The following is a 15,244-nucleotide window of genomic DNA, read 5'->3' on the forward strand; positions in this document are numbered from 1 at the left end:
ACAACGGAACTACTGCTGCTTGTTATCCCACGCAACCCATTCCATTCCCTACAGATTCTATGGTACCAGTTATGTTTACATAGACCTGTCCACGAGAGATTACAGATACTGTAGATTAATGAGACTACATACTGCAGCAGTCTACTGTCTACCTGTATAACTACATGTCTCATGCCACTAATCCCGTGTCAGTCTAACAAGCCATCATTGGAAACAGTGAACACTGGTTGGAGCACAACGACATAGAACACCATCGCCAAATCCACACCACGTTCTCTTTCACAAACAGGTCTACTGGCTCCCTCTTGTGGCCATTTGTCATTTTGCTGATGCCGTGGGATGAGCAATGAAAGCATACACAAGAGGGAAAGAAGAATAGACAATAGGCATTGATTGAAGGACCGGGTGAGAGAAAATAGAACAATAAGAACAGAGAAACAAACAAAGAAACAAACAATGAAACAAAACAGAAAAATCAACAAAACTATGGCGTTAAAAGAGCCCTTGGTATTCGTCTAAAATAGAACCCTATTCCCTACAGTGCACTACTTTGGATCAGAGCTCTATGGGGAATAGGGTGCTATTTGTATAAGCTTCCACGCTGTCTGCTGCCCAGCCAGTCAGACCTGTTGTGTGTAAAGTACCTGCTGTGTGTCTGGCGCGCTGCCTGGACGAAGCAGGGCGGGTCCGTCTCCTTCAGCAGCTCTTGGGAGAACGCCATGAGGCCTGCATGCTCTAGCAGGCTCCGCCTCTCCGCCACCTGGCCCGCCAACGCCTCGCTCCGCCTCTGCCGTGCCCCCTCCAGGGCCTGAGACAATGAGGCGTGGCGCTCAGCGAGGAGGGCGGTCAGGTCTCTCACGCTCTGAGACAGCTGCTCCCGTGCCGCTACGCTGTTCGCCTGTGGACAGACAGCAACACACAGGAGTAGGACCGTAGAGATATAATGTATTTCAATCAATATTATTCCAGGATCGTGTTCTATTTCATTCTGTGGTTAAGCCTGGCTACGCTGTTCAACAGTCAGACAGCAACACACGTGGAGGTTAGGAGGACCACAGAGATGATGTATTAGACAGCAACACACAGATTAGGACCATAGAGCTATGTATTATGAATACAGTATACTGTACATGAGCATATGATGTCTACTGTGGTAAACAATGCTGTCTATGGTGGTGTGGTCAGTAGCATCAATAAATTAGCCAACTAACTTGCTTAAATATTATTATATATTATTACCCGCACAGTGGAGCTCATATGGTGAATTGGCAATTTTTTTTACAAAAGAAAACTTGGTCTAATTGACTCAACATCCAAAAACACATATCTAAGGTAAACTTTCTTAATTAATCAAAAGTTATTTCTGGTTGTTTATCAAAGTTAGCCCGGCTAACTCATTGATCCTGCTTTGTGGTATACCCCTCTGGTGGGTTATTTCTGGATCTCTGCAGACTGCAGTATTATTTAGTTACCTCTGTCTGAGTGGTGGCACTCTCCAGCTGTGAGATCTGGCCCAGCACTGTCTCCTGGTTGGACAGAATGTAGTTCATCTCCTTGGTAATCTTGTCCTGTCAAATAAACAAAGAGTTAATGCCCTGACCAGACTTAATCCTAATGCACATCAGTAGCTCTGTATGACCCTACATTTGAACTGTATTCGTCTCTTATACACTGGATGATCTAAACCCACAGTTCAATGGCGACTTACCCCTTTTCTGCCATGCACTGTACTACTAGACTAACGACCAACCATTGAGGGCCAATCCCCATTGCGTGTGATATCCACTATTGCAATTGATTATAACAATATTGCCATTTAGGTACTTTTATTCAAAGCAGCTCAAGTATTACATACATTATCCAGTCAATTCCACAGTAAAAGGCCAATGCAGGAACCATGCTACAACCAATTAAGCCATTGCACCCGGATGCCTACCTTGAGTGTCTGGTATGCCTGGGCGACTGGCGCCACCTTGTGCCCGGCGTGGACTCGGCGCAGCTTGCAGAGCGGGCACAGCAGCCGCTGGCACGTCCTACAGTAGAAGTGCAGACGCTCCTGGTCATGCTCCGGACACGACAGAACCTGGAGGAGGAGAGACAAGAGGGGTGAGAAAGGAGAGAAGAGAGGTTTGAGAGAGGGATGAGAGAGAGGCAGGCCTCACCTTGGGCCTGAAGTTGAGGGTGGGCTGGATGTGTTCATGCTGGGCGCGAGGAGTCCCCCAGGGGTGGTAGAGCTTGAAACACTCGTTACAGAAGCTGGCTTGGCAGTCGGCGCAGCCCTTAGTGGCCTCCAGGGACTGGGGAGGCTTGCAGAACTGACACATCACAGCCACACTGCCCAGGCTCACTGTGTGTCTGTACCTAAGAGAGGGGGGAGAGAAAGATAGAGGGGAATGATTAAAGGAAGGAGGGTAGGGGAGAGGGAGAGAGCTAGAGAGAGCATGGGCGAATTAGGGCAGGATAGTAGTAGATAGGGGTGGGCGAGGTTGGAAAAGGCGAAAGAAAGAGAGACAAAAATAAGAATGATGGATGGAGAGAACAGGGCCAAGACAGAGAGAGAGGGGATGGGTAGACCGGGTGATAAATAACATAAAAGAGGTTACTCTACATGGGGAAAATAAGCTTTTAGCAGTTACACTGCAGTCGTCCAGTGGAAGTGCAGTGTCTTTCTGCTACAGTAGGTTGCTGCAGTGTGTTGCAGTCTGGGAGCTCTGCTAATTTCCTCTCTAGGTCAGCTCCATGCTGATTAACAAGAGTGGCACCCTATTCCCTATATAGCGCACTACTTTTGACCAGGGTGCTTTTGGAAAGCAGTACTTGAACACATTCTCTCACTGTGTGTGTGTGTGTGTGCGTCACGGGTGAGATCGGAACCGACTGGAAAACCTAACGTCTTCAACAGACCAAGAGGAAATTCCTTCCTGATGGTGACACTGATTTTGCAGGCACGGTAAGGCTTGGCAATATGGCCAAAATATCATACAGTATCAAGGTATTTTATGTTTTTGAATCATAAAAGTTCTAAATTTGCTTTACGAGAAGTGTGTTACCATAAGATGGCAACACATACATTCTAAGCAATTTCAATGGGTATTTCTCCCTTCTGATTGTTTTATACTGTTCAATTCAACTTAAAACAAAAATTATTTTCAGCATTTTCATAAATTTCTGCATTTCCTGCACTCATTTGAGATCATTTCCACACTGCCACGTAAGGGCTGCACGATATGGGCAAACAATTTTAAATAAAACGTTGCAGTTGTGATTTAGAGCAAATTTGGCTGAACTGTTGGAATAATGGAAATAGAATGATTATTCTAATTCTATAGTTAGACTATAATAGTGGGCACTTTGAATACAGTGTTGTTCGACATGACAACGAATAAAAATGCCAGGGAGGAGTTATTGTGACAGGGTAGGAACCAAAGTGATGGTCAGTGTTTCATAGGGGACCCTACAACCTTTGGTTACATTGAATTTTTTCTCTTAGAAACTTCATTTAGCTAACATGTTCATGCTTCGCATATTCCTTGGATTTAGAAGATTTCTTTGCACAAAGGACATGCTGATTTAGGTCGCACCATCCCTGGTATTATCAGGCTGTATAGCTAGTTACATTTGCTCTGACTCAGTACATGTATTAGCTAGCCAGCTAACTAGCAATTAGCATTAGTGGCAATTTAGGCCCAACCTGCTAAGAAAAGACAAACTAGCCATTTGCAGATATAAGAAACACAAACTAATAGTGTAATTATAGAAATCTAGTGGATCTATATTAAGAAGCAAAGTGAAAACAGCATCGTTGTCATCATTGTTGCATGTGCTGCATTGACCACTGAACGCAAGGGTTTCGTGGTCGAGGAACAACAAATGAGCTCCTTGAGTGACAGGGTGAGGGGCTAGGTCTGTGTGGAAAGCAGCATGGAGAGAGATGACTATAAAAATGGACGTTTTACACATGGTGTATCACATTTAACAAACCAAACATCCAATATCCGTTATAGAAGGTAAAGTAAAAACCCAAACCAGTCTGTGCATCAAAATACGGTATACCCTAAGGCAGGGCTACATCCTTCCTTACAGAAAAAACACAATTTCACAAGTGGCAAATCACATTATTTCATGTGAAATTTCACATGAAAATCATGTGAAAATGGGTTCATGGAACACTTTACATGTGATCACGTGTTTTCACATTCACATGTGCAGTTCCATGTTATCACATGTTGCTTTACAGGTTATTACATTAACTTCACATAAGATCACATGGGATCACATAAAATGTATGTGTCTTTTCAGTAACATCTCACAAGACCAAGACCTGTGCATAGAGCATGTGTGCGTACTTGCGTGTATAAATGTAAGTGTGTGTGTCTGTGTGTTACCTCTCTACAATGCGCTCCAAGGTGAGGTTACGCAGGCAGTCAGTCAGGCCCTTCTCTCCCAGCTCTACCTCTCTCCCACAGGGCGGGCACGGAAACAACATCGCGGGGGGCGGTTCCTTACGCCGTCGCCCCGGCGACGGATACGTCCCAAATCCTGAACAAAGGGTGACAGAGGGGGAGAAGTCAGTCAATGTGATGAGGAGAGAGGGATGGGTAGTGGAGGAAATAGAGAGAAAGAGAGAATGACTTGTGTATTCCCAACGCATCCCCAGACTAGTCCTATTGATCTTCACTTGACATTGAATCTAAAGACACATACACACACTCTCTCTCACGTGCAAACACACATTTACACAAACACACACACATTACCTGAACGTAGCACGCGGTCGATGGGTCGATGGTCGGCCTTGCTGGGCATGGGCCTGCGTGCCTGGCGGGGAGAGCGGGTGTTGGGGGTGGAGGCAGGAGAGTTGGGCTCGGGTGGCAGCTCCGGAGGAGGGTAGCCATTTTGAACCAGGACCTCTGAGGCACACATCAGGCAGACGCTGTGCTGACATGGCAGGACCACGGGCTGCTTGACGATCTCCTTACACACTGGGCAATGCAGCTCGCACTCCATGCTCTTCACGTTAGACTGGGGAGGAGGGAGAGTCAATGAATCACACAGGTAGGGGTCCTGTGTGGCTCGGTTGGTAGCACATGGTGCTTGCAATGCAAGGGTTGTGGGTTTGATCCCCATGGGGGACCTGTACAAAAAACTATGAGAATATGTGCACTCGCTACTGTAAGTCACCGGTCACTTTGATATTCATGGGTCACTTTTACTTTGATATTCAAGGGAATGTTAGGGTTAGGAGCTAGGGTTAGGTTTAGGGTTAAAAACTTCTTAGGGCTAGGCCCCTTTTTTTCTCCACTTCCTGTCTGAATGACGTGCCCAAAGTAAACTGCCTGTTGCTCAGGCCCTGAAGCCAGGATATGCATATAATTGGTACCATTGGAAAGAAAACACTTTGAAGTTTGTAGAAATGTTAAAATAATGTAGGAGAATATAACACCATAGATAAGGTAGGAGAAAATCCAAACAAAAAACAACCGGAACTGTTTTTGAGAGAGACCATCCTCTTAGAATGGCAAGTAATAAGGTCATTTTGGAAATAAGCCAAAATTAAACAAGCCAATTCCTATGGCTTCCACAGGGTGTCAGCAGTCTATGTTCAAGGTTTCAGGCTTGTAACTTCATAAACGAATAAGAAATGTCAGTTTTAGTACAGGAACACAGTCTTGGAAATTTGTGTTTGCGAGCGCCATGAAGATAGGACGCACCTCCTATTGAACATACTTCTTTCCGTAAGAAACATTATAGTTTGATTACATTTTAGGGTATCTGAGGCGTGAATAAAAACATATTTTGACTTGTTGAAAAAAAGTTTATGGGTAGATTTTTGGATTCCTTTATCTGCATGTTGAACGAGTAGATTATACAAATCAATGGCGCCGACTAAACTGACTTTTTGGGATATAAAGAAGGATTTCATCTCACGAAACGACACTACATGTTATAGCTGGGACCCTTTGGATGACAAATCAGAGGAAGATTTTCAAAAAGTAAGTGAATATTTGATCGCAATTTGTGAATTTATAAAACCTGTGCCGGTGGAAAAATATGTTGATATGGAGCGCCGTCCTCAAACAATAGCATGGCATGTTTTCGCTGTAATAGCTACTGCAGTTAGATTAACAAGAATATCCATAATTTTTATGATTATTTATTTGAATTGAGCACCCTCCAGTTTCACCAGAAGTTGTCCCGCACTCGCTAAAACAGATCATAATGAGTAAGATTACATGGACAGGGGGGACCTGATCCTAGATCAGCATTCCTACTCTAAGTGAAGGAAATGAATTAATTAATTAATAAAATCACCATGTCAACTGTAGAAGAATCAGTAGCCTAACTGTTGCAGGATGCATCAGGGTAGCCTAGTGGTTAGAGTGTTGGACTAGTAACTGGAAGGTTGCAAGTTCAAATCCCTGAGCTGACAAGATACAAATCTGTTGTTCTACCCCTGAACAGGCAGTTAACCCACTGTTCCTAGGCCGTCATTGAAAATAAGAATTTGTTCTAGTTAAATAAAGGTAAAAAAATAAAATACTGATAGCAGCTCTGGTAAAAGCCTATGACGTAGTATAAAATTGAGGGTGGGGGGGAAACAGTGCAAACTCTACTCCTGAGGCTCCAGGAACTGATTCACACACACATACACATTCACTCACACACTCACATTGACAGTGACACACTCACACAGACAAACAAGTTATTCAGTACATTGAAAAACACTTAAACTAACCGATATCCATTCTCTGATGCAGGGGGAGAGGAGGATGACAACCTTCCTTTGAATTTAATAAACTAATCACATCTACTTAAATGACATGATTTGTACTTGATTATATGCTTTAAGCAACACTATAGCACAGCCTAAATCAAGTGATACTTTCCCACATTACAGTTTTATTCAATTACTTTGACACATTCTTCAGATATACACTTTCATTCAGAAAGTATTCAGACCCCTTGACATTTTGTTACGTTACAACCTTATTCTAACATTGAATACATCATTTTTTCCCCCTCATCAATCTACACACAATACCCCATAATGGCAAAGCAAAACAGGTTTTTAGACATTTTGTCATATTTATTAAAAATAAAAAGTTATTACAAATATTACATTTACATAAGTATTCAGATTCTTTATCAGTACTTTGTTAAAGCACCTTTTGCAGCGATTACAGACTCAAGTCTTCTGGGGTATGACGCTACAAGCTTGGCACACCTGCATTTGGGCAGTTTCACCCATTCTTCTATGCAGATCCTCTCAAGCTCTGTCAGGCTGTATGGGGAGCGTCGCTGCACAGCTATTTTCAGGTCTCTCCAGAAATGTTAGATCGGGTTCAAGCCCGGGCTCTGACTGGGCCACTCAAGGAGATTTAGAGACTTGTCCCGAATCCACTCACGCGTTGTCTTGGCTGTGTGCTTAGGGTCGTTGTCCCGTTGGAAGGTGAACCTTCGCCCCAGTCTGAGGTCATGAGTGCTCTGGAGCAGGTTTCATCAAGGATCTCTCTATACTTTGTTCTGTTCATCTTTCCCTCGAACCTGACTAGTCTTCCAGTCCCTGTCATTGAAAAACATCCCACAGCATGATGCTGCCATCACCATGCTTCACTGTAGGGATGGTCCCAGTTTCCTCCAGACGTGACGCTTGGCATTCAGGCCAAATAGTCCATTCTTGGTTTCATCAGACCAAAAAATCTTGTTTCTCATGGTCTGAGAGTCCTTTAGGTGCCTCTGGCAAACTCCAAGCGGGCTGTCATGTGGCTTTTACTGAGGAGTGGCTTCTGTCTGGCCACTCTACCATAAAGGCCTGATTAGTGGTGTGCTGCAGAGATTTTTGTCCTTCTAGGAGATTCTCCCATCTCCACAAAGGAACTCTGGAGCTCTGCCAGAGTGACCATCGGGTTCTTGGTCACCTCCCTGACCAAGCCCCTTCTCCCCTAATTTCTCAGTTTGGCCAGGTGGCCAGCTATAGGAAGAGTCTTGGTGTTTCCAAACTTCTTCCATTTAAGAATGATGGAGGCCACTAATGTTCTTGGGGACCTTCAATGCTGCAGACATGTTTTAGTACTATTCCCCAGATATGTGCCTGTCTCTGAGCTCTACGGACAATTCCTTCAACCTCGTAGCTTGGTTTTTGCTCTGACTTGCACTGTCAACCTTATATAGACAGGTGTGTGCCTTTTCAAATCATGTTCAATCAATTGAATTTACCACAGGTGGACTCCAATCAAGTTGCAGAAACATCAAGGATGATCAATGGAAACAGGATGCACCTGAACTCAATTTCGAGTCTCATAGCAAAGGGTCTGAATACTTATGTAAATAAGGTATTGCTGTTTGTTTTTAATACATTTGCAAAAAAAGGTCATTATAGGGTATTGTGTGTAGATTGATGAGGGAAAACATGTTTATTTAATCTATTTTAGAAAAACTAAATGTGGAAAAAGTCAAGGGGTCTGAATACTTTCCAAATGCACTGTAAGTGGTCTATAAACTCTAAGTACAAAACTCTAAACTGATAACACTTGTAATGGCCCCTATCTTTTTAAAGAACTTTTGATTGTGCATTCATTGGGGTTGCACATAATCTTTCACACCCGAGTCATTCATGCAAAATCACCAATGCATCAGATAATGACAGGTTCGCCTCTTAGTTATTTAAACTACTATTTAATCCAACAGCAAAACAATACAATATACACATTGTGAGCATGTTGGGAAATAGGTCAGTCTTACGTTTTCATTATCCTTATACAGAACAAACGTAGGACAAATCATCAGAAATATGGTGTATAATTAAAAATAATAATAATAATAACATGTTTTATTGTCACATACTGTACTATGGTGTTGTATGTCATTTCTGCCCCTTGCAACATTTTACATGATCACCTTTTCTATGTGTTTCTATACAGTATCTCCTATCTCTCTGCTCAACAAAATGAATCAGCTTACAGTGAGTGTATGAATGAAATTCAGATAATGAGTGGAATATATGGTTATATACAACCCAGCTATTTCAGCGGTGCATTGTAATTCCAAATGGTAGCACATAAGAGTAACTCTTTCCACATTGTCCTATTGAAGCACACTGGCTTCTGGAGAATGATCACATCCATATACCGTATGATTTAGTTTCCCCTTCCCTTTATATGTTAACTAGGCACTACATCAGTTTAGTTCAGTACTTAAGTTATGAGCAGTTTGATTAAGTGATAATGAATTGCAGTGTTAACAAATGATAATAATATCATATCAAATGTAGGCTTAAAGTGAATGTTTCATTTTGAAAAGCAGATAATTCAATTGAAAATGCATCCAAATTGAGTGATTAGAGTGATTTGTTGCAGTGAACAAGTGACTGTGAATTCGTTTGTTGTACTTGGTCAATAAAAACATTTGATTAGAGTTTTGAAACATGATCTGTTTAGATTTTTTGTGCTTTTGTGAAAATGCACCACAGTTATCTGTTTAATATAAGCCAAGCCCTCCACACACACACACATCACATCACATCATAAAACACGTAGATCTGAAGGTCAAAGAAAGATCATTTATAATTTACCAGCACGATATGGTTTGAGTCACACTGTCTCTATGTCATTCACCAATGTCAACTCGGTCCTGTTCTTTCTTGTTCTACTCGAGCAATATGCTAGCCAGGTTATGCTACACTGTCTACAATCCACTGACGTCCACAAATGATTTGCCCATATAGGACCTGCATTCCATGTTAAAAGCCCAAATTGCTTCGCAATGCAATATCTGTCACCGGCTTGGTTTCCAGAACACGCGTTGTGATACAGGGCAATTCTTACCTTCAGCTGGAATCTAGGCGCCATGATAGGATTGTTTCTTCCACCGTAATCGGAGCGGTGCTCTCGGAGAGGTGACACTAGAAACTGAAAGCGGGGGGATTTCTGCCCAACTACAAGGAGGTGTGACATGGGAGATTTGTGAGATGTTAAATATTTGAAAGACTACCTTTTAATTCCTGTTGATATAGTGCTTGAAAATAGTGATTGTCAGTCTTTCATTGTTCTCTTTGTTGAAAACTACAATAGCCTATGCGCTGTGCGATCTTCGGTACCCTCGTTTTTATTTGACCTCCCCCTATGCAGCACAAGACCGCACCGCGTGCCTGCGTTCCGTCTCCATGGTAACAAGCATCCCTGGTACCTGCACAACCTACAAGCTCGCACAAAACGTGTGGCATTTTATTTGCACGGCTTCTTTGTTTGTTTCCAGCGTGTCATGTGTTGCATTCGAATAAGCATAGGGTCTTCATCTTTAACGCATGTTTGTTGTCCACAAAAAAATCACCAGGTCATTAAAGCGCACCTTATAGTTCTAAAAAAAATGTGCACCAAAATGGGTAACGCCTATAATAGGCCTATGAGTGATTCAATACATTTGGTAGGCATCCACATATTTACAGGTGAATTGAATGGGAAAGTATGGTAAAGGCTACAGTGTTATTTAAAACATAAATAGGCCTTTCTGTTTCCTTTTGGTCTAGGTTGAAGACTATTAGCCAACATAACGAATTCATGACCAGGTAGATGAATGGGGTGGAATAGGAATATATATATTTTCGTATGCTATAGATAGGCCTACATTACTTTTATTTTAAATATTAATGTGTGACAATGAGCCCTGTTAAATTTAGGGAATGATTATGAAATAAGAGTGGTCGGACAGGTGCAAATTGGGGCGAATCAGACACCTGAAAATAAATAGTTAGGTTACTGTCTGCATCATTAACCTATAAAATGTCCTAGGATATTAGGAGACTACAACGGGGAAACAACAAAACATGTAAACACAAACAATACACTGACACAACCACACACAGGCTAGTCATACTAATACGAACCAGAGCGTCCATCATTGAAGAATTGAGCGTTCAATCCGACTGTGCCTCCTTCGGTGAATTACACATGATACCCCTACCGTTATCATAACAATAACAACAGGTGCCATGAAGGCGAAAATTGCAAAATAGATATTCATAAATCCTGATTCACCATTTCCACGATAAGATTATTGGAACTGGGCGCAGGCGCGTGAGGCTACAACCCATAAAAACGTTAACAATAGAAAAATGAAGCCCAATGGTAGAGAGGCATTTTATTTAAACGAAATCAATGTAACCGGTCATGAAAATGCACACACCATCCCAAATGCTGCCATATTATTCGCTTGGTAAACTACTCCCAGCCCAGACATTTCTCAGCCTTCCTTTATCGTATCGCATCAACCTCGTATATTCTCCCACGATTCAAGGGTTTCTGTCTCTGCTATGCACTGTAATAAAGGGGCGGGTGAAAAGGACTACAGTAGTCGGAGCATGCGTAATAAACCCTGTTACCAAAAAGTGACCACCCAAAAAAATGTGAAAATTCATTAATAGGCCTACTTTACATACAAAATTATACTGCTTTATAAACATAATACAAAAGAACACTAGTGTCTAAAGCAATATTGAAGGCCTTTTTTGAGAACATGAGTTAGCACAGCTGGGACATCTATAACACATCTGGGATTGCTTTTTTTTTCATTCAACCTTTTCACTCCGGACGCTTTATCTGGACATGGTTCGTCAGGACCTCCAACAGCCGAAGCTAAGTAGTAACATTAACATGATGTCTTCTAATTGCAGTCGCTGTACTCATAATATACAGGAGAACGATCGCCTGATGGCGAGGATAGAAGTGCCGCAAGCCCTGCTTCAGACGCAATCGTTAGGCAAGGGTAATTTAAGTGTAGGAAAGGATGAAACAGCGTCTGTGCCACCAGTAAGTACAGATAGCAGTATAAATCCCCTCGCACAGTCCCCACAGACGGACAACTTTGTCATGGCTTCTGGAGGGAAATTCTGTAGGAATACTCAACCGGTGTCCCTCATTTAGCCGACAGAAACTTTCAACCGGTTTTCCCCATTAAGCAGCGAGTCGGAGTCAGAGGCCGAGCCTTCTCTGGTCTCTACTCCTCCCGTCTGAGACGCCGAAGCCTCCCACCATTAGCTCTGACAAATTGAAAACCCTAGTCATTGGCGACTCCATTACCCGCAGTGTTAGACTTAAAATGAATCATTCAGCGATCATACACTGTTTACCAGGGGGCAGCGCTACCGAAATTAAGGCTAATCTGAAGATGGTGCAGGCTAAAGCTAAAGCTGGCGAGTGTACAGACTATAGGGATATTGTTATCCATGTTGGCACCAATGATGTTAGGATGAAACAGTCAGAGGTCACGAAGCACAACAAAGCTTCGGCTTGTAAATCAGCTAGAAAGATGTGTCGGCATTGAGTAATTGCCTCTGGCCCCTCCCAGTTGGGGTGAGTGATGAGCTCTACAGCAGTCTCACAACTCAATCGCTGGTTGAAAACTGTTTTCTGTCCCTCCCAAAATATAGGATTTTTTTTTTGATAATTGACCCTCTTTCTGGGACTCACCCACAAACAGGACCAAGCCTGACCTGTTGAGGAGTGACAGACTCCATCCTAGTTGGAGGGGTGCTCTCATCTTATCTACCAACATAGACAGGGATCTAACTCCCCTATCTCCACAATGAGATAGGGTGCAGGCCAGGCAGCAGGCTGTTAGCCAGCCTGCCAGCTTAGTGGAGTCTGCCACTAGCACAGTCAGTGTAGTCAGCTCAGCTATCCCCATTGAGATGGTGTCTGTGTCTTGACCTAGGTTGGGCAAAACAAAACATGGCGGTGTTCGCCTTAGCAATCTCACTGGAATAAAGAGCTCCTCCATTCTTGACATTATTGAAAGAGATTGTGATATCTCACATCTCAAAATAGGGCTACTGAATGTTAGATCCCTCACTTCAAAGGCGGCCATAGTCAATGAACTAATCACGGATCATAATCTTGATGTGATTGGCCTGACTGAAACATGGCTTAAGCCTGATGAAATTACTATGTTAAATGAGGCCTCACCTCCTGGTTACACTAGTGACCATATCCCCTGTGCATCCCGCAAAGGCGGAGGTGTTGCTAACATTTACGATAGCAAATTTCAATTTACAAAAAAATATATGTTTTCGTCTTTTGAGCTTCTAGTCATGAAATCTATACAGCCTACTCAATCACTTTTTATAGCTACTGTTTACAGGCCTCCTGGGCCATATACAGCCTTCCTCACTGAGTTCCCTGAATTCCTATCGGACCTTGTAGTCATGGCAGACAATATTCTAATTTTTGGTGATTTTAATATTCACATGGAAAAGTCCACAGACTCACTTTCGGAGCCATCATCGACTCAGTGGGTTTTGTCCAACATGTCTCTGGACCTACTCACTGTCACAGTCATACTCTAGACCTAGTTTTGTCCCATGGAATAAATGTTGTGGATCTTAATGTTTTTCCTCATAATCCTGGACTATCGGACCACCATTTTATTACGTTTGCAATCGCAACAAATAATCTGCTCAGACCCCAACCAAGGAGCATCAAAAATTGTGCTATAAATTCTCAGACAACCCAAAGATTCCTTGATGCCCTTCCAGACTCCCTCTGCCTACCCAAGGACGTTAGAGGAAAAACATCAGTTAACCACCTAACTGAGGAACTCAATTTGACCTTGCACAATACCCTAGATGCAGTTGCACCCCTAAACACTTTAAACATTTGTCATAAGAAACTAGCTCCCTGGTACACAGAAAATACCCGAGCTCTGAAGTAAGCTTCCAGAAAATTGGAACGTAAATGGCGCCACACCAAACTGGAAGTCTTCCGACTAGCTTGGAAAGACAGTACCGTGCAGTATCGATGAGCCCTCACTGCTGCTCAATCATCCTATTTTTCCAACTTAATTGAGGAAAATAAGAACAATCCGAAATGTCTTTTTGATACTGTCGCAAAGCTAACTAAAAAGCAGCACTCCCCAAGAGAGGATGGGTTTCACTTCAGCAGTAATAAATTCATGAGCTTCTTTGAAGAAAAGATCATGATCATTAGAAAGCAAATTACGGACTCCTCTTTAAATCTGCGTATTCCTCCAAAGCTCAGTTGTCCTGAGTCTGCACAACTTTGCCAGGACCTAGGATCAAGAGAGACGCTCAAGTGTTTTGGTACTATATCTCTTGACACAATGATGAAAATAATCATGGCCTCTAAACCTACAAGCTGCATACTGGACCCTATTCCAACTAAACTACTGAAAGAACTGCTTCCTGTGTTTGGACCTCCTATGTTGAACATAATAAAGGTCTCTCTATCCACCGGATGTGCAAACTCACTAAAAGTGTCAGTAATAAAGCCTCTCTTGAAAAAAACAAACCTTGACCCAGTAAATATAAAAAACTATCGGCCTATATTGAATCTCCCATTCCTCTCAAAGATTTTAGAAAAAGCTGTTGCGCAGTAACTCACTGCCTCCTGAAGAAAAACAATGTATACGAAATGCTTCAGTCTGGTTTTAGACCCCATCATAGCACTGAGACTGCACTTGTGAAGGTGGCAAATGACCTTTTAATGGCATCAGACCGAGGCTCTGCATCTGTCCTCGTGCTCCAAGACCTTAGAGCTGCTTTTCATACCATCGATCACCACATTCTTTTGGAGAGATTGGAAACCCAAATTGGTATACATGGACATGTTCTGGCCTGGTTTAGATCTTATCTGTCAGAAAGATATCAGTTTGTCTCTGTGGATGGTTTGTCCTCTGACAAATCAACTGTACATTTCGGTGTTCTTCAAGGTTCCGTTTTAGGACCACTATTGTTTTCAGTATATATTTTACCTCTTGGGGATGTCATTCGAAAACATAATGTTAACTTTCACTGCTATGCGGATGACACACAGCTGTACATTTCAATGTAACATGGTGAAGCCCCAAAATTGCCCTCGCTAGAAGCCTGTGTTTCAGACATAAGGAAGTGGATGGCTGCAAACTTTCTACTTTTAAACTCGGACAAAACAGAAATGCTTGTTCTAGGTCCAAAGAAACAAAGAGATCTTCTGTTGAATCTGGCAATTAATCTGGATGATTGTACAGTCGTCTCAAATAAAACTGTGAAGGACCTCGGCGTTACTCTGGACCCTGATCTCTCTTTTGACGAACATGTCAAGACTGTTTCAAGGACAGTGTTTTTCCATCTACGTAACATTGCAAAAAAATAAAGCACTAAATAAACTTCAGTTAGTGCTAAATATGGCTAAATATGGCCAAAGAAGTTGATCATATTACTCCAGTGCTAGCCTTCCTACACTGGCTTCCTGTT

At 42.5% G+C, this 15,244-nt stretch overlaps 1 protein-coding gene across 3 annotated transcripts in view; it reads right to left on the minus strand.

The window, feature by feature from the left end:
* The window catches only part of LOC124013391 (tripartite motif-containing protein 46-like), a 30,124-nt gene extending 18,824 nt beyond the window's left edge, over positions 1 to 11,300 (minus strand). The window contains exons 1-7 of one of the 3 annotated variants that reach the window (XM_046327704.1): positions 10,883 to 11,300; positions 4,758 to 5,022; positions 4,386 to 4,539; positions 2,163 to 2,361; positions 1,937 to 2,083; positions 1,473 to 1,568; positions 645 to 898 (exon numbers count right to left, since the gene is read on the minus strand). In XM_046327704.1, coding sequence (XP_046183660.1) covers positions 645 to 898; positions 1,473 to 1,568; positions 1,937 to 2,083; positions 2,163 to 2,361; positions 4,386 to 4,539; positions 4,758 to 5,022; positions 10,883 to 10,897 — 1,130 coding nt within the window. In that variant the 5' untranslated portion in view covers positions 10,898 to 11,300. Of the gene's footprint in view, positions 1 to 644; positions 899 to 1,472; positions 1,569 to 1,936; positions 2,084 to 2,162; positions 2,362 to 4,385; positions 4,540 to 4,757; positions 5,023 to 9,824; positions 10,133 to 10,882 lie in introns of those variants that run through there. The other 2 variants (XM_046327702.1, XM_046327703.1) reach the window with 2 other exon arrangements.
* Positions 11,301 to 15,244: the final 3,944 nt, after the last annotated feature.

Source organism: Oncorhynchus gorbuscha, linkage group LG24 (genome assembly GCF_021184085.1).
Source record: "Oncorhynchus gorbuscha isolate QuinsamMale2020 ecotype Even-year linkage group LG24, OgorEven_v1.0, whole genome shotgun sequence".
Taxonomy (NCBI): domain Eukaryota; kingdom Metazoa; phylum Chordata; class Actinopteri; order Salmoniformes; family Salmonidae; genus Oncorhynchus; species Oncorhynchus gorbuscha.